Consider the following 22,131-nt stretch of genomic DNA (forward strand, 5'->3'; position numbering starts at 1 on the left):
GACGCAGCGATCGACATGCTGCGGGCGCTCTATGTGAAGCGCAAGAACGAGGTATACATACGACATTTTCTCAACACACGCAGGGAAGCAGCCGGGGAGACAATTGATCAGTTCCTGCAAGCTCTGAGGCAGTTGGGCAAAGACTGCAGTTTCCGGGCTGTAACCGCCGAGGAACACCGAGATGAAGCGACCAGAGAGGAGTTCATTCAAGGGCTCAGGTCAGCCCCCATTCGGCAACGCTTACTAGAGAAAGCACAACCCACTCTTGAAATGGTAGCTGACCAGGTCCGAGCTATGGATACGGCTCAGCAGCAATCTGAGTCATATGGGACACCGGTGTTTCTAATGAATGCTGCTACGGCGGAAACTCAAGGAACCCCCCGGGACACCTCCGACACTGAGGATGGAGATAAATCCGAGGAATCGGATACCCAGACCTCGTCAAACTCCTCAGCAACTACTTCGGTTGGTAAATGCTTCTTTTGTGAGTATAAAAGACACCTCCGCAACAATTGCCCCGCCAGGGCACATACATGAATTGTGACAAGAAAGGGCATTATGCCAGGGTATGCAAATCTACTCTTAGAAGAAATAAACCCACTTCTGCGGCTCTCTACTCACAAAAGAAAGTAACAGCAGCTTCACCGGGGAATCTATCCAAAGTTATCATCAACGTACGAATTAACGGGTATGTGGCTGAGGCTCTGATTGATACCGGTAGCTCTGAAAGTTTCGTCAACAGCTCGCTAGTGAAGGGCAGGAAATGGAAGATCCACCCGACAGACAATATGGTATGCATGGCCTCCACATCACTACAGTCCCGCGTACAAGGGTACTGCAATGTTGAGTTGGACGTAAAAGGGTACACGCATCGGGATGTAAGGGTACTGGTGCTTCGTGATTTATGCGCTGATGTAATTCTGGGTCATAATGTCCTCAAGCAGCACGCGAGCATCGAAATACCCTTTGGAGGAAGCAAACCTCGTCTAATTCTAAATGCTCTGACCACCGCAGAGGTATCGTCCCCCCTGCTGTTTGCTAACTTGTCGCCGGACTGTAAACCGATAGCGATCAAATCGCGACGATATACCACTGCCGATATGAACTTCATCACTTCTGAGACCAAGCAATTACTGGAAGAAGGTATTATAGAACCGAGCGATTCGCCATGGCACGCGCAGGTGTTGTTGACCGCCAACCAGAACCATAAGAAACGAATGGTTGTCGATTACTCTCAAACGGTCAATCGCTTCACCCAACTCGATGCCTACCCTTTGCCGCGCATAGACGAGATGGTCGAACGCGTGGCCAATTACAAAATATTCAGCACCATCGATTTGCGAAGTGCCTATCATCAAATTCCCATTCGAGAGGAAGACAAACCTTACACCGCCTTTGAGGCAGGTCGACGCCTCTATCAATTCAGGAGGATTCCGTTTGGTGTCACAAATGGAGTAGCTTGCTTCCAACGAGTTATGGACGACATCATCTCGGATGAAAACCTCAAAGACACTTTTGTTTACGTGGACAATGTCACGGTCACCAAAGGTTTTTCCCTCGCATTTATTTCAGTGAGCATCGAGGGGGAGTAGCCGAGGAGGCCACTCCCCAGTTTTTAGGGAGCTGGTAGGCTCGGAGACAGTTGCAGGGCCCGGGGGTGCCATAGTTTGAGAATCGGCCGAGGGTAGTTCCTGCCAAGGGAGCCACGCGTCCCAGCCACTAAACCGTGCGAGGGCACGAGGAGAAATTGGAGGGCATGGCCCAAAATTGTGAGGACACCAACACAGGCGATGGGAATCCTGGTTGATAGAACCAATAGATTAAGTGAGAGGCGCTTTTGGAAAGCCCCGGGGTAGTTTAAGGTTGATAAATGTGAGGGTAGTTAGATGTACCCCTCCACACCTCCACACCATCCATACCTTCGCTCTCGTAGTGGGCCACTGGACTCACCGTGCTAAGAAGATCGCTGAAATATGAGGGGGCCATTCTGAGGCTTCATTGGGCCTCGACACAGGACACTTGCTCTCCTTTATTCCCGTCCAGGTAGGGAATGTAGGGGTTAGGAGTAGGCTAGGACAGGTAGGTTAGCCGGACAGAGTCTATAAAGGGGGTTAGGGAGACGAATTATAATGGGGGAAACAAACAAACAAAAAAGTTGGGGCTAAATTGGATTTTTTACAAATTAAGGGAGTGGGTATGGACAGAGACAGGCAATAGCTTGGGAGGGAGACAGTAGGGTAGGCCCGAGCCCGCCTTCCGAGTGGCCAGCACCACCGCACTTCCTCCACACACCTGCTACAAGGCCTGTGCCAGTCAGCTTCACCTGCCGACCTGTTTTTACTACAAGGCCTGTGCCGGTCAGCTTCACCTGCAGGCCTGTTTTACTCCAAGGCCTGTGCCAGCCAGCTTCACCTGCCGGCCTGTTTTTTACAACAAGGCCTGTGCCGGCCAGCTTCACCTGCAGGCCTGTTTTTGCTACAACGGCCTGTGCCGGCCTTGCCATGCCTTGTCTGCCTGTCTCTGCCTTGACCCCATGCCTGCGAGCCCTTGTTCTTTGCATTTACCCCATGTCCATCCATCACCATGTGCCCCAGTACCATCCAGTGTTCTGCAGGGACTGCCTTGCAGGCAGCCGCACACGGGGACTGCATTGGTGCAGCCCGTGCACCGTTTGTGTTCACTGCGCTCAATTCAAGGGGGAGGCCGAGGACTGCATTGGTGCAGCCGGCCATATTCCCTGTCACCTGCATTTGTTTCATTAGCCAGAGACTGCGTGTGAGCAGCCTGGCTCCCTGCTTGAAGAATGGCCTGTGGGATGGCGCATATCCGCCGGGTTGGGGTGAGTTGCCTTCAGCAGCTGAAGACATAAAAAGGTTTTGTGACAGACAACGGGGCCTTTTGAACAGGCCCGAAGACATCCGACCTTCAGCTGCGGGGGCGCTCACCCTCAAAATACCATGACATTGCTATGTGCCCTTTTTCCCCACAGAGCCCATCAGTCCTGGGCCATGGTGAGTGTAAATTTATAAGGCTAAGGTTAAGTTAAGGGTAAATTGTAAATGAGTTGCTACCCCTGCATGTGTGTCTTAGCACCGGCAATTTATTTAAGTCATCTGCATGAGTGGGTTTGTTTAGTTAGTTACTCAGCCCTTAGGTTATTTATTTTTGGGACACGAATACACTAAATGTCGCACTCAGGGATCCAAAGATAAAATGTACAAGGGGAAACTTGCACATGAAGGCACGCGAAAATTCGACGACTCGGGACGATTCTGTAAAAAGGGGAGGGGATAGTATTACGGCTGTGGAAATTCGCAGAGCACCATATAGGTCCTTAGATCAGTTATGCCGATAAGTCTGTGTTCAGATAGATTTCCCCACCGTTGCCTAATGGGTATTATTCGTGTGATCAGGGCTGTGATCTTTGAGTTAGCCGTTTTTCTTTTACTATCGTTATTTTGGACCAACCGCTTCACAACAACCACCTCCAACACCAACATCGCTCTCATCAACCGCTTCACAACAACCACCTCCACCACCATCGCTCTCACAACCGCCTTCACACAAACACGTCCTCCACAACTGCCCTCATACAGCCACCATCTCCTAAACCGCATCTCCCCCAATACCCAACAACGGAACAACATCGTTTCACCTTCAGCTCCGCGGGTGCCGCCATCTTTGCGCCGGCAATGGTGAGATCGTTGCAAACAGACGTGGGGGTCTCCTCGTTGTTAGCGTTGGTGATTTCTACCATGTCCGCTCTTCCTTCAGCATCGATGATCTCCACCACGTCGGCTCGCACCGAGCTTTGCCTCGGAATTCAGATCAGGAGATCGAGAGGGGCGGAGCCAGTGGGGGTCAGAGGTGAAAGTGCAGAGATCAGATCTCACCTCACGAACCCTATAAAAAGGCACGCAGGGCGCCAAGGCAGTCGAGTCGGTCAGGGTTTGGAGTGGTGTGAGGAGTGGAGCTCGAGTCCAGGGGAGGGCAGTGAAAGTCCGGGTTCGCCGAGGAGACGGAGCGGGGAGCACAGCAGGCCGGCCGTGCCACACCGAACTGCGCATTTGTGTGGGATGTGGGGAGACCCGGAGAGAGGTTGCCAGCCAGGAACGAACGGTCCGAGGTGATCGGGCTTCAGGACAGTCCGAGCAGCGCTGAGGGACGGACGGGCTCTTAAAGAGAGCATCAACTCTGAAAGAGCATAAGAGCCGTTCGTTCCTCTGAGGCGTTGCCGACTGGGCCCGAATCACCAGGCCGTCAGACGAGGCCTGGGCCGGACCGCGGTCACGACAGCTGCCGTCGGGACGGGACGTCGCGGGTCGCCCCAGCGAGGTGAAGGTAACCAGCGCGGCCTCGCGGAGCCTCTGCGGTCTACACGGCTCCATGCAATAAAGACCCAAAGAGGTCCAGTCCACCCCTTGTCTTTCCTGGGGGTTTTCCTTGCTTTTGAATGAATGTTGTGGCGCCATATCCGCAAGTAGAACTGTATGTGACTGTACTTTTGTTGGTTGCTTTTGTTGATTGTATACTGTTTTGCGTGTTCGGCCTTGCATAATTACATACCTGCATGACTGCATCATTGTTTACATGTGATTTGTAAATAAATGTGCTTGTTCAAATGTTAACCCGTTCGTTGCATCCTCTTCCCTTAATTGAGCTGCCATCTTGCACTCGGAATAGAGTTGGTTTTTAAATAGCCGGTAAAGTGATAGGGTCCAACGGGACTGCGCGATAATACCCCGCTCGGTTATCCCAAAAGGAAGCGAGCCGCTTCAGCGGCTCGTTTCCAAGCGGCCCCGTTGAGGTACAATCTCTCGGTAATCTACCCACGCGAATAATTAGGTAAATCGAAGATTTGGCGATCGGATCCTGTAGCGCAGGTAGAGTGCGGACAAGGTTGTGGTGTGGTTAAAAACACACCGTGGTGGTTTTCGGCGTTGATCCGGAAAGCCGCGACTGGATTGTCCGTTCGGTGGGTGAAGCGACCGCTATTGGTTAGACGCGGTCGTTCACACGCCGGCGGGCGGAGATCTGAAACAACATATTTGACATTATATGAATTTTATGACAGGTACAGACTATTTAATGATAGTGAGAAACGGTTTTAATTACCTTATATTTCTTGAAATATGAGACATTCAGGAATGGTGTCGGTGTTGGAATGGGCCGTATCCTGAACGGAAAGCGAGTCGTCACAGTCAATATTTGTTTTCATATTATTTAAGATTTATTTCCAAAACATTCATGTTGAATGTTCAACTGAAGATAACAGGTTAGTTAAGATGTATTTTTTTTATCATGGTACGACTAATGATAACTTTTAATTAATGGTAATTAAGTTAATTAAGGTAATTAAGTTATATATTCCAGTCCAAATTAGAAATATTTAAGAATGTGATACAACATTGCAATAATTAACACCGAATGAAAATATGAAGTTTCAAGTCCTGTTTCCTTCTATTTTCAGGTTCATACGAGCTGTGCACAACATAGTCAACTGATGTCTGACCAGCAAGCAGCAGAAGGCGGCCAGGAGTGAGAAGACGCACAACCCAAGCATCAGAAAGATGATAGTCATGGAGGCCCGAAGTCCCGATTGGAGCCCGAATGCATTGTGCACATCCCTGGGTTACAATATGGCCCTATGGTGCTATTATCCACAACCAAGGATTCCACAGCCCGACTCGCAAGGTTGAAGGACATCCGAGACAAGAGACTGGCGCAACCACATGGATCAGTCCAACATATGACGAGTCCCTGTGACCTAATCCCAGATTCCCTCACTGAGTGTCATGGATATCACAGAGAATGCTATCAACGATTTACCATGAACCTCAGTCGCCTCTCCACTCCTTCAGACTCCATCATGCTCCAATTTAAGTCGGAGGGATTCATCAGGGGACAAGGTACTGTTTTCATCTGATTGCATCTTCTGTAACTCAAAGGGGAGATGAAAGGTCAAGATCAAAGGACACACACCACAAAAGGCTGAAGCCAGTTTGAGTGTGACAGATGGCGAACAGTTCTCGAAGTTGCTGAAAACAAATGTGATGAGAAATTACTCACACGGATAAGTGATCATGATTTGTTTGCTCCAGAAGCGAAGTATCACAAATCCTGCCGGGTTATCTACACACAGAATCCAGAGAAAATGGAGGAGTACAAGCACAGAGAACAAGGAGAGACAAATAAACTTGGTACAAGCACACAGTCAGGCCTTTGCAGAAGTTCAGAAAGTCATAGAAAGATATATTATTAGAGGCAAACACATGATCAAACTGTGAGAGCTTTCCAGCATTTATATCGGCAGCCTACAGCATATGGATTTTGACAATCCCAACTTCCGTGGGGAAAACCTTAAAGCTAAGTTAGAGAAACATGAGACGTACAAGGACTCATTTGCGTTCTGTAGATTACACCGCACAGGAATCTTCCAAACTTACATAGTCGACAATGCAGACAGTGGCACTATCGATGCGGTAAGATGTGCATATGAACTTTGTTCTCTTGATATTGTTACGGCTGTGGAAATTCACAGAACACCATTCAGGTTTCCCAGAGATCAGTTATGTCGATAAGTGTGTGTTCAGATTAGATTTCCCCACCGATGTCTAAAGGGCTTTATTCGTGTAACCAGGCTGTGATCTTTGAGGTAGTATTATTCTTTTGCTATCTTTATTTTGGAACAACCGCATCTCAACAACCACAACCGCATCTCAACAACCACACCATCCCCACCACAGCGCCAACCACGACATCTCCTCACCATCTCCTCAACAACATCTCCACAAACGAACAACATCGTCTCACCTTCATCTCCATTGCGCCACCATCTTTTCGCCAGCCATGACGAATCCCAACGAACACCATCTCCGCGGCAGACGTGGGGACTCCCTCGTTGGGGCGGGAGCCGATGATTTCCACAATGTCTGCGCGTGGTAAGGATAATTCCTACAACGTCCACGCATGTTCACGTTTCACGACGAGATCAGATCAAAATGCCAAAAGGGGCGGAACCAGCGGGGGGTGAAAGGTTGAATGTGGAAGATCAAACTCACCCCCTGGACTCCATAAAAAGGCACGCTGGAATGCCAAGCAAGCAGTCTGTCTGGAGTCGAGCTGGAGTCAGGGTGGAGAGCGCCAAGGTTCGAGTCCAGTGGAGGGCAGTCGGGGTCATCGGAGCACAGCGAAGCCAGGAGCGCAGCCAAGCCTGCAGTACCGTGCCGAACTGCGGGTCGGTGGAGACGGCCGGAGAGAAGTCGCCAGCCAGCGACAGAACGGTCCGAGCAAACGCCGAGGAACGGGCGGGCTCGTAAAAAGAGCATCAACTCTTGAAAGTGCAAAGGCCCGTTCTTTCCTCTGAGGCGTCGTCGGATCGGCCCGATCGACCAGGCCACACGGCAAGGCCCGGACCAACTGAGTCGCCATCACACCAGCAGCCGTGTTGACGGCGAGACATCGAGGGTCGTCCAGCGAGTCACCACGAGGGTAGCAGGTAACCTGCGTGGTCTCACGGAGCTTCTGCGGTCTCCACAGCTCCGTGAAAACATTAAAGGCCTACGGGCCCTGTTCTTCCCCTTTCCTTTCCTGGGGTTTTCTTTGCATGAAAGTGGTGGCGCCTTGTCCATAAGTAGAATTGTGGTTCAGTGATTGTGAACAAAATAAATAGATACGGCTGCAGGTCTTTGGTTTGCTCGTGTCATGTCTCTACCCCCATTCGTTGTATTCATTGCATTGCATACGTGCTTGTATATCTGCATTGCTTCATTGACTGCATACGTGACAAATAAATGTCATTGGTTGAATGTTCACCAGCTCGTTGCGTCCTCTTCCTCCATTGAACTGAATAATAGCTGGTTGTTAATACCGATAAGTAATCGGATCCGACGGGGCTTGGCGATATAAAACCGCTCGGTAAATCGCAAACAGAACGAGCTGCTTAAGAACGGCTCGTTTTCGTGCAGGCTCCGTTGAGGTGTAAATCCCCAGCATTTCTGTCTGCGCGCATACTTAGGTAAATCGACAATTCAGTGAGCGGACCCTGTCGCGCGTGGACAGAAGAGTTGGCTGATTTACGGTGGTTAAAAACACACCCGTAGCTGGATTTCGGCATTGATCTGAAAGCTGCGACTAGGATTGCCCGTCCGGTGGGTGCACGGCTGCGATTAGCTAAAAGCGGTCGCCCGCATGCCGGCGTGGTGGAGATCCACAACAATACGTTACAAGAATCTGGTAGATATCTGCATCGAATGATCCTTGACACTGAAGACCCTTTCTAGGCTGCCCAAGTTTGTACCAGTTCAAGCTAGATTAGGAGACACGTGGGAAGTACCCGACGACCTGATGGATGACCTGGATGAGTTCACCTGTGTTATATGGAATACCTCGTACTCGGAGCGTCGATGAGTTGCAGTTCATGAAAATGAATGAGCTGTATGCGAAAGATGATGACCGTCTCTCCCGTTTGAATGCAGTTGACATGGGCACTCTCCCTCCATGCAAGAAGAGCCTGGAGCAACACATCCGGAGAGTCAACTTCCAAGTTGGCATTCGGAAAAGAGCCCATGTTGCAAATCTTGAGATCCCTGAGCCAAGTGATGGACATGGGTGGATTTTAGTTGAGGGGAAGCTGGAGCCTCATTCGTACGAGGGAGGGGTCCTGCCACAGCAGTTGGCAGACATCGCTGAAGATTCAGCGAACATCAATGACTCTGACTCGGACATTCCAGACGAATCGGACTATCTTAATGGAGATAGCTCTGAGTCTGACAATGAGTAGGCTTAGTTGTAATTCACATTAACGACAGGAACATTCATTTCTATTGGAGTATACTTCTGTTTTGAATTGTTTAGAATATATGTTGTATTTAAATACATACCATGTTTGAGATTTGGTTCTGTTATTTAGTTCTGTGAATATTGTATTCAATATGATGCGGATATAATGCAAATATAAACACTATTTTATTCACTCTGAAACGTATGCTTTCTGCAGGCTGCATTGGCACTGTAAGTTGTAGATGTATGTTTGGAAATATAATGGATGAATATGGGAAGAAATATGAAGGATAATGAAATAATGCACGTAAAATATTCTTGTATTATAGGGAACTGACATGATCTGGATTATGGAGATGTAAACTGGAAATGTTTATGTGCAATGAAATATCTTGTAGTTTGGTGATGCTGATGGTGGCCATCTTGGATTTTTTGGTTGCTTTCAAACTATACTATTAAATAATATTTTGTTTAGTATTATAACTAATTCTCTGTAATCATGGCAATAGTTTGTCAAGTAATGTTCCATAAAAGTGACTACAAATCTGTATTTCGTCAAAATGTGGTTGATTGAAAACATTATTTGTCTGAATGCCAGTTTGATGCTTATTGTGTGACAACGTTGTATATTTTCATAATAGTTGCTTGATATTTTCGAAAAATAAAAGGTAATTAATACCGTTTCTCACTATCATTGAATAGTCTGTACCTGCAATAAAATTCATACAATGTCAAATATATTCATTGAGGAATACGGAGTGTTGATTTTGTGTTTATTCAAAAGGGAATATATATTTAAATGTATCTAATTTCATTTAGATTTAATGTACAACACCGTTAGACATACACAGATGATCAGAATGCAATTATCTTCTTTTTGATGCATCATACATGTATATTGGATATGATTTGGGCCTTCTACATGCCATTTTGATTCCATCCGTAAATTGAATTCGACGCAAATCGATAAAAGTATCATTTTAGGGTACCCCTATTCAAAAGGTCAAAACAGGTAGTGCATCCCAAAATTTTCAATGTTAACATTCATATTCGTGTTCAGTATATCCAGGGGATTCAGACAAACATAGGTCTGCTGGGAGGTGGGGGGGGGGGTGCACTGTGGCCATATCTGGCCCATGGCGTAAAACCATTCCAGGTGCAGCCAAGTGAGCCTTACTCAAAAAAAATAAAAAAATAACCCAGATTAAAAAAAATTAAATAACTCTGGTTGCCAGACCATGCGTCCGATCAGGTTGAAATGTAAAACCTACACTGTATTCCCCAATCGCTATGAGATCATGATTGTCAGGTTTCATGTTGATCAATGAAGCGGTTCAAGAGAAAGAATTTTTAAAGATTTTTGCTCAATCCAATATAGCTGCCAGATCATGTAACCTATCAATTATTCTTGAATACCCTGGGATCTGCAAGGCTTGGGCAACATTTGCATGAAGTTTCCCCTCGATCTGTCCACCGATTCTGGAGAAGAAAATTTTTATTGGTTTTTTTTTTTGTATACCTTGTCGAGGCTCGTATGAGAGCTAACACAAACTTACAGCAAGGGGGCATGAGAGAAGAGGGGCGGGAGTGGGAGGGACAAAACAGTGGGGAACAGACACATTAGGACAATTAGGTGAACTGTGGAAGGGAGAGGGATGGGGATGGGACGGGGAACATGGCGAAGAGAAGATGGACATTACAGGGACTTTCAGGAAGGAAAGCAGGGGAATTGATGGAAGTGGGCTTGGGTGGATTATCGGGGGTAGAAAAGATCGAGGATTTGGATGGGGGATGATAAGAGGTGGTGCTGAACAGCTGTTTTGAAAGCCTGGAGGGAAGAATGGGAAAGAATAGACTGAGGAAGTTTATTCCAAAGGCGGGAAAAAAGAGGAATGAAAGAGTGAAGATGAGCAGTGATTCGTGATTTTGGTAGTTTTACCAGAAGGGGGTTGTTGGCGGACCTTGAGCGCCCTGTGGAAATGTGGTGGGGACAAATCGCAGAGAGAGCAGGGGGGGCAAGGCTGGAGAGGAGTCGGTAGAAGACAGAAAGACCACCAACCAACCTGCGGTGATTTAGTGAGAGGCCCAAAGACTCAGCTTCATTGCGGGAGATGCCAATGATCCTAAATGCCCTGGTTTCGACAGCGTGAAGCTGAGAAAGGTGGGAGGCAGGAGCACCAGCCCAGAGGGGAGAGCAGTACTCCATCAGGCTACGGACAAAAGCTTTGTAAGTGGACAGGAGCTCAAGAGGGCCGAGGAAGGACTTTGCACGATGGAGGATTCCCAGTCTGCGACTGGCTTTTGAGGCGAGGTTGGAAATGTGACTTTCCCAGGAAAGGTCATGGCAGATAGTGAGACCCAGAAGCTTGAAAGAAAAGACTTCTTCCAGAGGATTGTTGAGAAAGTGGATGGGGGGGGGGGTTCTAAATGGTCCTTTTGAAGAGACATAGTGAGAGTGTGAGATTTGTCTGGATTGAAAGACATGTTCCATGTGTTGGACCAGTTTGTGATTTTATCCAGATCTGCAGTGAGCGAAGAAGCTGCTGCTTGCCAGTCTGAGGGATGACAGATGGTACGGCAGAGGGTGGAGTCGTCGGCAAAGAGAAATAGAGGATTTTCCAGAGAGTTGAAGAGATCATTGATGAAAACCAGAAAAAGAACAGAGCCCAGAACGCTACCTTGAGGAACTCCAGCCTGCACAGGAAGAGGGGATGAAAGAACTCCATTTAGGGCCACACGTTGACTGCGACAGGAGAGGAAGTCTGCGAGCCATGAGTGGAGATGGCCTTGAATACCATGGGAAGAGAGTTTGGTGAGTAGTGCAGGGTGCCAGACTGTGTCAAAAGCACATGATATGTGGTAGAGTGACCTGGTCTGAAACCAAATTGATGATTGGAAATCAAGCCATTGGAGAAGAGGAAGGATTTCATATCTGAGGCGATGATGGATTCCATCACCTTGCTGATGATTGGGAGAAGGCTGATTGGTCTGTAGTTACAGGGATCTGTTTTTGCACCTTTTTATGCAGGGCAGTGATGTTAGCAGATTTCCAAGCAGATGGCAGATGACCTTCGGCAAATGAGAGGGTGAATAGAAGAGAGAGAGGGTGAGCAAGAGCAGAAGAGCAGGTTTTTAGGACACGTGGGCTGATGCCGTCTGGACCGGTTTTAGGGTAAATCCAATATGGCTGTCAAACCATGTGACCTATGAATTTATATGGGTGAACATTTTATTCCTCAAGGATAGGCGATCATACCTTTACAGTTTCACCTCGATCTGTTCAGCTGTTTCAGAGAAGATTTTTGAAGGTAAAAAAACCAAAGAACATGGCTACCAAACTACATGACCGATGATGTCATCAATTTTTTTTTATTTTCTGTGGACCAATTTATAACTCGATGACCCTCAATAATTTTCATACTGATCGGATGTAGCGTTCTATGTATGCAATTATAATGTCATAACGAAGGCACCCATTGACATCACAAACAAATCACACTTATTCCGCATGTGGAGTACTTGGCATGTGCCAAGCTTCAATTTCTTCTTGTTGTGGTTTCACAGATACAGAAGTCCAAAGTTTTTCCTTTTTTCTAATATGTCTGCCACACCACGTAACCTATGACATCATAATTATCATTAAAACATTCTACAGGAGTCGTCGCTCCGATGGTGAAAATTTTGTCTCAATCTGACAAGTGGTTGCAGAGAAAAACAATAACGTTCTGGATGGACAAACAAAACAAACAGCCAAACAATTTTCATCTGGAGACCAATAACTACCCTCAGGTATCACCTTCTAGATGCTGTTCTGTCTCACTCTTTTTCCGATCGGACTTCAAGCAAGCAGTGCTCTGCCATCGGTCATCCTCAATTCTGAAACCTCATCTTTTTACCCCCATTAACCTTTCCAAAATTAAGCATCTTTCTTGCTCATTTCAGTGTTTACTCCTGTAGAAGCAATCTCTGAACCTTCAGTACAATTAGAACATTTATTCAACAAACAAACACTTTGTTATGTGCTTGGGGAGATTCTGAACATACAAACTCATTCCAGATCTCTCAACTACAAATGGAGAATCTTCGTCTTCATATAGTTTTCAGTACGACACAGTTTTTTTTTAATCATTTCTCGCACTGGCGTCAGCTTGTCTGGTCTTGACATCTTCCAGGTGGAGCTTATCTTCAGTCTTCTTAGACAACTTCAGTCTGACATGGTTGAATGGTTGTAACACATATTTCAAATCCAGACATTTTAATCCTCTCCCAGTACAGAAAAAACGCACAGAATGCGAGAATGACATCAAACGCCAACTCTAATGGACATTAAAAATAAGTTTCCATCGTATGTAGGTTAAAAGTCAGTCTGCTTCTCCCAAAACTGGGAAGATATATTATTTTGAAGTGACTGGAGCTTAGTGAATACATCTGGACACCTCCTTAAATCCACATTCCAACTTGTTTGTGTCTTTTATAAAAATTCCTTTAGATAGCTTTAAAATGATAGGCAATTCTTTTTATATTCAAACTTACTGGCAAAGCTCAACCTGTTTACCATTTTAATATAGGGGTGATCTTTCCACACAAAGGAAAAATATAATTATGCTATTTCCAAATGGATACATACTTCAAAGAATCATATATTTGAGTACATTTTTATTTCAGGTTTAACATTTATTTTAATTTCAAACTTCAATATTTTATTATTTGTTTTATTACTCTCAAACACATCTATACTCCCCTCCTCCCTCCTCTTTTCCTGTTTCTTGATTCCCTTGATATTTGTCCCACTGTCAGTCTTCCACGACCCCACTCCTGTATTTTTACTTTTCTTTTTTGCACACCAAGTTACATTTTCATTACTTGAGATAATTAATTTTACAAGCAGAGTGCCTGCCCGAAGAGCAGTCGTGTTCTAAGAATGCAACACGTTCTTCTGATGCAGACCTTAATTTGGGTGGTGTATAGGCAACTGACAGCTCTGTACTCACAAAAAAAAAAAAAAACTGGGTTATGTGCATGAAGCAAAAATATACCTACTATTTATAATGCAAACCACCTCACTGCCCTGGAAAATGTGAGGACAGGAACCCTGCACTGAAAATGGTGGAGACTTGAAATACCCTCCCCCACCTAGAGGTGGAGGGAATACCCTTTCCCGAGCGCGACAAACAAACAAACAAACACATAAACAAACACCAGTCCGTGAATTATAGTCAGGATTATGAACTATTTGGAGTGATTAGTAAAATCATAAACTATGAAGAACAATTCAGATTGAAAAAGTATGTTGTTTAAAAAAAAAACCCAAACTAAAGTTAAAGCCCAAATTACATTTTCAGAAATGAATGTTTTTCTATTGTTTACAAAAGAAAGAGTTGTTAATATTCTTGGAAAAAAAATTAAGGAAAAGAAGAATGGAGAGTACTACGACGTTGAAGGTTTGCTCGATTCAAGAGATCTGACAACGATTGGTCTTCGTCTCACCTGTAAAATACAGAAGAAAATGTTTCACCAAAAGGTTTTGCTTCAACAAATTATCGAAAAAGACTAATCACAAACATCATCGATTTTATGCAAGCAATCATGTTTTCCTTTTTGCTGCAGTTTCATGACATCACCACATTGGTGAAAATCAGGATTACTACCAATTAACCTCTCCTGGGATACCAAATAAATCTAAACGTCAGTGTGGAACACATGACGGGATCATGAGGAACACACCGTCTCGTCAATAAATAAAAACAATATATTGTCGCATCAAACGGAGCATTGATTGGAACTGAATGAGCCAGTGGTCTTATAAAGGCCTCTGCCGATCCCACAACGGTGCTAAAATTTATAGTTCAGTGTTGCATTTACTATTCCGCAAGGACCACACAAATAAAAGCCAAATCTGGCAGTGAAACGCAAGAGAGTCAAAAAAGATAATTTCTTATAATTATAAATGGATTATTGAAAGAAATGAGACATGGGTCGACACAACAATACCTGCATTGATCTGGCAAACGAGGACAAATAAATGGGGAAGGTAAGACATGAAAAGCAGACTTGTATACAAGAAGGAATAAAAATACACAATGGCACCAATGATCGGATTCTCAGAATGAAGAACAAAGGGGCAAGTGAGGGCTTGTGGCAGCCCCAACCTATTTGCAGCGTGCAGGTCACCGCAAGATGATGGGGCATGTCGTGACAAATCGCAACGAGGACAAGTTGTGATGCCAAGGTGATGGCGTCCTCGGTCCCTGATACTGCACGCCATTCTTCTTCAGCGACAAAACAAAGAGAGAGTGAAGAAAGGTGCTACCTCATCAAGGACAAAGGCTGAACTGCATGCTCAAGCACATTCACTGCCTTTGTAAACTCTGGGACCAACTTCATGAGAGGCAAGTCCCGTGTGGATGACTGACTGTGGATGTCAACATCTTCCGGGCCACACCGCCCAGTGTGAGGGCCCTGAACAAAAGTGCTCTGCCCACACCCAGAGCTCTATAGCATACCATGCCACAATGGCTTGTGGTGTGCTGCTATAGAGCTCGTGATGTTTTTATTCAAAACGCTTTCCATGTACCTTGCTGGGTGCCACAAGTCCTCGTCAGGCCTCATCTATTACAGGAGGTTGCACACGGTACAACGTTAATCTATTCTGCTCCATAATGGATGCTTACTGCCTCCTCAGTGCACGTTTTACAAGCCAAATTATCTCTAACAAATATCCTGATTCAAGGGAAAAATCTAAACGACTTGATCACATGATCTATGCTATTCTGAAGACAATCTAGCTATGCCCACCTCCCTTCCACATAGCAATATTATAGACATGGAAGAGAGTACATCGAATCCCTCACAAAAAAGATACCACAACAATTAATAAAGGTACAATACTTATTACAAACATGGATGAAGTCACCCCTGGCAAGATGTCACCAACGGCACACAATAGTGATGCACTCGACCCAAGCAAGTGAAAGAGTAAAGAACTAGACATATAAGTGTAAGTTGTGTAACTTGTATGTGCTGGTATAGTGGGTAGGTCCACATATCAGTTCCAAGAGTCACAGCGAAGCTGCAAGGAGTGGAGTTTGGAGTTGGCCCACCAGCAAGAGCCTTTTCAGAGTCCAATAGCTCCATCCCCGGTCGGTGTAAGAGGAGAGAGCAAAAGGCAAGCACGTGCTTTTATTGCCAGATTCCCCCTCTCTGCCGACTGATAGCAGTCAAAATTCACCGTTCCCATCCAGAACCTAAGCTCTCATACGAGCCTCGACCATGTATACAAAAAAAACAAAAGAATAACCAGCCATTCTCTGCACCCCCACCCTCCCCTTCCCAACATTAACCAATCCCTGGCCACAGGCGGTCTCTCCGCACCAGGAACAGCTGACCAATCGCTGACCTCGGGCTTACTCCAATTAGGGACCAGGAACAATCCAAAGCCCCTCTTCCACAAGCAGCCCCAACAAAATATACAATAAACTGAATTTCAAAAATAAATGATCACCTGTCAACATGTATTTACATATGAAGTTTTGTTTATTAATGTTTTGGTTTATTCTTCCTCTGGCCCCAGAATAACCTGAGATAACTTCGACATTCCTATTCAACTCTGAAAAGTAATCTTTTGATGATTTTGATTTCGGTCATTCAGCTCGAGTTTCCAGAACTCAGCACATTGCACAGTTTTAACGTGATGTTATTTCACCTTCATTATTTATTTATCAACATACATCCATAAACTTTCCATAAACTTTCACACGTACAGACTTGGACAGAATGATGTAATACAGGCTTATATGAAGTAATCCAGAGTATGCAACTATTATGTTGAAAACATTTATTTCATAAAATGATTTCATTAAAAAGAAAATGATGCATGTCTCACTGTTTATTGTCTCGCTAATGAAGTCCCCAGCGTAGTTGATCATGTGCTTGAAAGGAGACAGCATCAGGATGTCCATGTTGGTCGTTGTCTCCACTTCAGTGGAATAATTTACCACAGGGAAGACACAGTTCAGAGGGATTCCGAGTTTCTGTGATGCTTCATTCATCTGATAAAAACAAGATTTCGTTTGTGTATTTATATCATATAATGCTTTGATAAAAGAATAACAAAATTGTTCATTTACCATCAATCAAAAATGTCATATAAGTTTTGGAAACCCATTTCTTCATTTGGTTTAAGTAATGGCACACTAAGATCGTCCTTACGAAAACCTCTCTGTGGTATTCTGGACAAGTGAATACACTGAATTTTCCAATCTACATCACCAAGTAGATCAAACACGGCCCAGAAGAATGGAAGCCATAACCACGTTCCTTTATTCATACATACGCACACCCCATCTCCGCTGATAACATCAGCTTCCTTCACGTTCTACGATACAACACTCTACAAACTTTAATTATGTATATTTCCTAAAACAAGGAATGCAATAGGAAAAACAAAATGGTGATGAAATAGCACATTGTAAAATGACTAATTCATACTAAAATACACAATTTGGTGTTTGTCTGACTGTTTTTTTTGTTGTTGTTTTGACCACGATAAATTCGGTTACTTCTACAATCTCAACCAAACTTGACATAAGGACTAAGGGTCACATGAGAGAAATTGTACCGACTTAATTTCACCCCTCTCCCTCCCCAAGGGGCTTTTCCGCCTTGAGCAAAAGCTGTGTTAGGGTGTTGTCGAATAATTAAATTCCTCTTGTACAGTTGAACCATTTATTTAAAACATATGCATCATGATGGAAGAATCAGAGGAAATTCAATAACACAAGCAAGCAAAATGCTTATCCTCTGATCCCACCAGTACAAGGATCTTGAGTTTTTTTTAATAATAAGCAGAAGTGGGGAGGGTGGAAATATGGGATGATATCTGGTAAATTTCAAGACAAGGTAGCTGTGAGGCTTGAATTTTTGGGGTTGGGGAAGAGATCACTCAAAAGCCTTTTGGCAGTGGTTATTCAGAGGTCAGATTGAATTCAAAGGCTGGAGAAAAAAAATTTACAATCAGAAGGTGATAAGAATTCAAGCAGACATATGGGCATTGTATCTGCACGTATTCCACTGATGCAACACTCCAGCTTCCAGCCAGACTTTCACATGCCAGCATATAATTATTTATATATGAGGGTCCCTTAATGTATTAATAAGCGAAATAAGATAATAGATAATTCTGTTTTACTGAATCATGACCCGATGATGCAGATGTGGGTCATATTGACCCGGTCTGATTTTTGTTCTCCAAGAACTTTGTTATAAAAACATTTTTATTCATGACCTTTCAGAGGTGCATTGAATAAAGGGTAATACATGTTCCTACATGTGTGTATGTGTGTGTTTTTTTTCCGTTCAGGATCGAGGGAAAGCTTATTCCTCTGATGTGCCAGTGGCTCCATTTTCCCTGGGGATGTAATTTAATTTTTGTTTTGCGATAACGTTGTTAGAATTTTGTTTCTATGCATGACCATTCATATATGCTTCAAATAAAGGGTAATACATATTCCTCTGTGTGTGTTTATGTTTAAAAATAAAAAAAATTCATGATCACAGTGAAAAGTATATAAAAATCTAATACCCCCTGAGAGTGCAGAAGTGGGTCATATTGTTGTGGGCCGGGGTTCGGTGGAGATAAACGACCACTCGGTGGAGCAGTGGAGTCGTCTCCCACCGAACACCCGGAATTTAGGTTGTGACTCTCAGACAACTCCGAAAGGTCACGGGTCACTTCGAGGATCGTGGTCGCCAATATTTTGATGGCATGAGGTCAGGTCCACTTGTCTAATTCCAATTTACCTAAGTACTCACGCCGTCCAACGACCAGGGAAACCACACCCTCGGCCGACTTTGTCCGAATCGAGTCGCTATCACCGACTCGGATCCGGCGTAACCGAGCAGAAATTACCAAAGCAGCGCCAGACCAAATGAACAATTTACGGCACGAACGGCTTTACTATTTCTCAATATGCACCTTGCTAGGCCAATGAGAGAAAGCACAGAAAACGAGCTGGTACATTTAACAGGGGTTTATTTATAACAATAATCGGGAAGGGGAAGCACACAAAGAGCAGAGTTATCACGAATAAAATAAATGCAAACCAAGGAACACAGGCATTAATGATTCTACTTACAGATGGGGCCCACGGACGGACGGACACACACACACATACACACACACACACACACACACACACACACACACACACACACACACACACACACACACACACACACACACACACACACACACACACACCCAAAAGAAACTGGACCCCATGTATCTTTATTTGGTAGAGCTGGGCCGGGTACCTTCCCGACTCGTGCAGTCACACCGACTCCGAACCACCACTGTGGGGCTCGAACCCACGACCCGAAGTCCATGGCCCACGTCCCCGGCAGCTCGACCGCCACCACCACGATAATCCACCACAAAGGGCCGCAGACGACCGAGACCAAGCCACTATGACCACAGACGCTCATCAGTCACCACGATCACTGCTCTTCGGTCACAACCACCACGGTGAGCCACCGCAAAGGACCGCAGACCGCTCGAACCACGACCGCAGACCAAGCCAATCGCCACAATCACTCCTCTACTCTCTTGAGGTGGGAGGGGTTTCTTTCCTTGCCTCCTGATTGGATAGTCCCATCGCGTGATCCGCTGGCTATCCCTCATTGGACAGGCCCACGGTAGGCGGGGCAACTCCCACCTTTCTGGGGCAGAGTCGGATCTGAGGTGATCAGACCTTCAGTTTTGGCCTTCAGCCAAAAACACGTGGGCAATGACGACCGGGTTGAGGGTGGTGTCGTTGTTGTTGTTCTTGTTGTATAAAAACCTAAATAAAAAAATAACTCGTAGCGCACACATGAAATTCCCATTTGACAGAAGGAGGGATTCTAACTATAAACACAGACTTATCGAAATAACTAAGCTATGGGGACTGCTGTCTGTTTGTGTGTAAATGGCTTCCAAATCCGTAACAATATTGACCCGGCCTGATTTTTGTTCTCCAATAATTTTGTTATACAAACATTTTTATGCATGACCTTTCATAAGGGCTTCAAATAAAGGGTAACGCATGTTCCAATATGCGTTTTGTTCATTTTTGTTTTTCAGGATCGTGGGGAAAAGTATTGAAAATTCTATTTCCCCAAAGAATGCAGAAGTGGGTGATATTAACCCAGCCTGCTTATTATTTGTCTTGCTGTAACTTGTAAAATTCTTCTGTGTATGACCCTTCATGAATACTCCAAATAAATACACACAGTAATATGTATTAACCTTCTTGAGAGCATATATGATAGGTCATGCATTAAAATGTAAACAAACAATCATTCTTGGCTATGTATATGTATGTATATAAAGGTATATAAAGGTATGTGTATATATATATATATATATATATATATATATATATATATATATATATATATATATATATATATATATATATATATATTGCTGCAATACCGATGTTCAAAGGTTTAAGCTCAGATGATAACAGAGACATGTGATCATCCTCTTAGGGAGAGGACATTCCAGGTACCCACCCGAAGGGCCGACCTCAGGTTAACCCAAGGAGTCCTCCATCTGGTGGATGACACCTCAGCACCACCATGACACACACTACCACAATCCAACCCGGGAAGGTTATCCTGTGTTTCCCTCCTATCATCAAAGATTGGGGGTCCCGAAGGCTTTGCCCCAATACCGTCATCCGGTGAGCTTCCCTGTGAAGGGTAGCTGCACAGGAGGTACTCCCACGTTTTCAGGTGCACAGGAGGTTTTCAATTTTCTTTGCGTTTTTATTGTGTTTTGCGGAGTGAATGGTTTTACGGTGGCCGGAGTGCAAATCCTGCCAACAACCTTCAAAAAAAGGTAATCCAACTGCAGGAGGACGTCTGTAGACACAGTTGGGCACTAGTAATGGCTGGCCTTTGGTTCACAAGGAGGTCCTCCATCCTTTTTCAAGGCCGCTTCCAAAAAGATATTTCCATCGCAATTCTGTTTCCTCAGATTAACCTTCCCTTTGTATCAAACAGGGAAAGGCGTTGTGTGTGTATCGCAGGTCCAAATTCCTCCCTTTGTCATTCGCCCCTTTCTAAATCCCCTCTCTTCTTCTCTCCCTTTTAATCTCTCTCCACACCCCTCTTAACTCCTCTCCTTCCCTGCACCTTCCCACAGTGCAACCATGCACACAGAGCAACATGCATTACAAACCATGTATTGCATTAAAAAGCATTACATGACATTAACAAGAAAAAGAGCAATCAGAGATTGCAGACACTCTCCAGGACTTTTGTGTGGTGCTTGTGTGGCGTATTTTGTGTGGTGTTTGTGTACTGGTGTGTTACGTAAACAATGAGACATAACTAGAACTGCCACTCAATAACTGCTGGCAGTAATGACTGGGCACCAAGACGTCCCGCTTTGATGCAACCCCGCTTTCATTGAACACCTGACCCTGACCCATGACGATTTTTTATTATTATTTAATTGAATTTAGAATGGGATTAAATTCAATTCAATTCAAATCAAATGGAAGACCAAATAGGTACAAGTCCTGCATTGGAGTAATCAGAAGGAAGTTAAACAAGCAAAAAGCAAAGATGAAGTCATCAGGAGGAACCTGGATAGGATTCAGATTTCAGCTGATACTCCTCTACCCTGAAGCCCATTGAGGCACAGCCAAGTTAGCCACATTCAAAAAAAAAAAAAAAAAAAAAATCCAGATCAAAGTAATTAAATAATTATGGCTGCCAGACCATGCGTCGGATCAAGTTGAAATTTAACGATTGTATTCTCTGTCACTACGAGATCGCAATTGTGTAGTTTCACATCGATCAATTAAGTGGTTCGAGAGAAAACAACATTATTTAATATTTTTCTTCAATTCAGCATGGCTGTCAAACCATGTGACGTCAATTATTCCTTTAAAAACTTGGACACCCATGGCTTGGGGAACATTTGTGTGAAGTTTCCCCTCGATCTGTCCAGCCATTCTGGAGAAGAAGATTTTTTCAGGTAAACCCAATAAGGCTGCCAAACCATGTGACCTACGACATCACATCGCGGGTTGAGAGGCATAATGTTGTAACTGCATTTTTGGCGAGGTTGAATGGAATGGCTCTCATGTCTACCAAAACACCATTTATCTTTCATTAGCGATTTGCAGGAAATGGGAAATTTTCAGTGACAACATTATGTCTCTCAACCCGCGAAATGGTGTTTTGTTAGACATGAGAGCCATTTTATTCGGTTTCGCCAAAAATGCAGTTACAACATTATGCCTCTCAACCCACGACATGTGAACCTTTTGTTCCATGGATAGGCGGTCATACATGTAA

General features: G+C 44.6%; 1 protein-coding gene across 1 annotated transcript in view; it reads right to left on the bottom strand.

Annotated features, from left to right (window-relative positions):
- Nucleotides 1–12,759: 12,759 nt before the first annotated feature.
- Nucleotides 12,760–22,131, bottom strand: part of LOC147025454 (interferon-induced protein 44-like) — a 91,693-nt gene continuing 82,321 nt past the window's right edge. The window contains exons 10-11 of the mRNA XM_085886451.1: nucleotides 16,664–16,829; nucleotides 12,760–14,268 (exon numbers count right to left, since the gene is read on the bottom strand). Coding sequence (XP_085742577.1) covers nucleotides 14,234–14,268; nucleotides 16,664–16,829 — 201 coding nt within the window. The 3' untranslated portion in view covers nucleotides 12,760–14,233. The remainder of the gene's footprint in view (nucleotides 14,269–16,663; nucleotides 16,830–22,131) is intronic.

Source organism: Eptatretus burgeri, chromosome 6 (genome assembly GCF_056783735.1).
Source record: "Eptatretus burgeri isolate ZD-2024b chromosome 6, Ebu_testis_v1, whole genome shotgun sequence".
Lineage (NCBI taxonomy): Eukaryota > Metazoa > Chordata > Myxini > Myxiniformes > Myxinidae > Eptatretus > Eptatretus burgeri.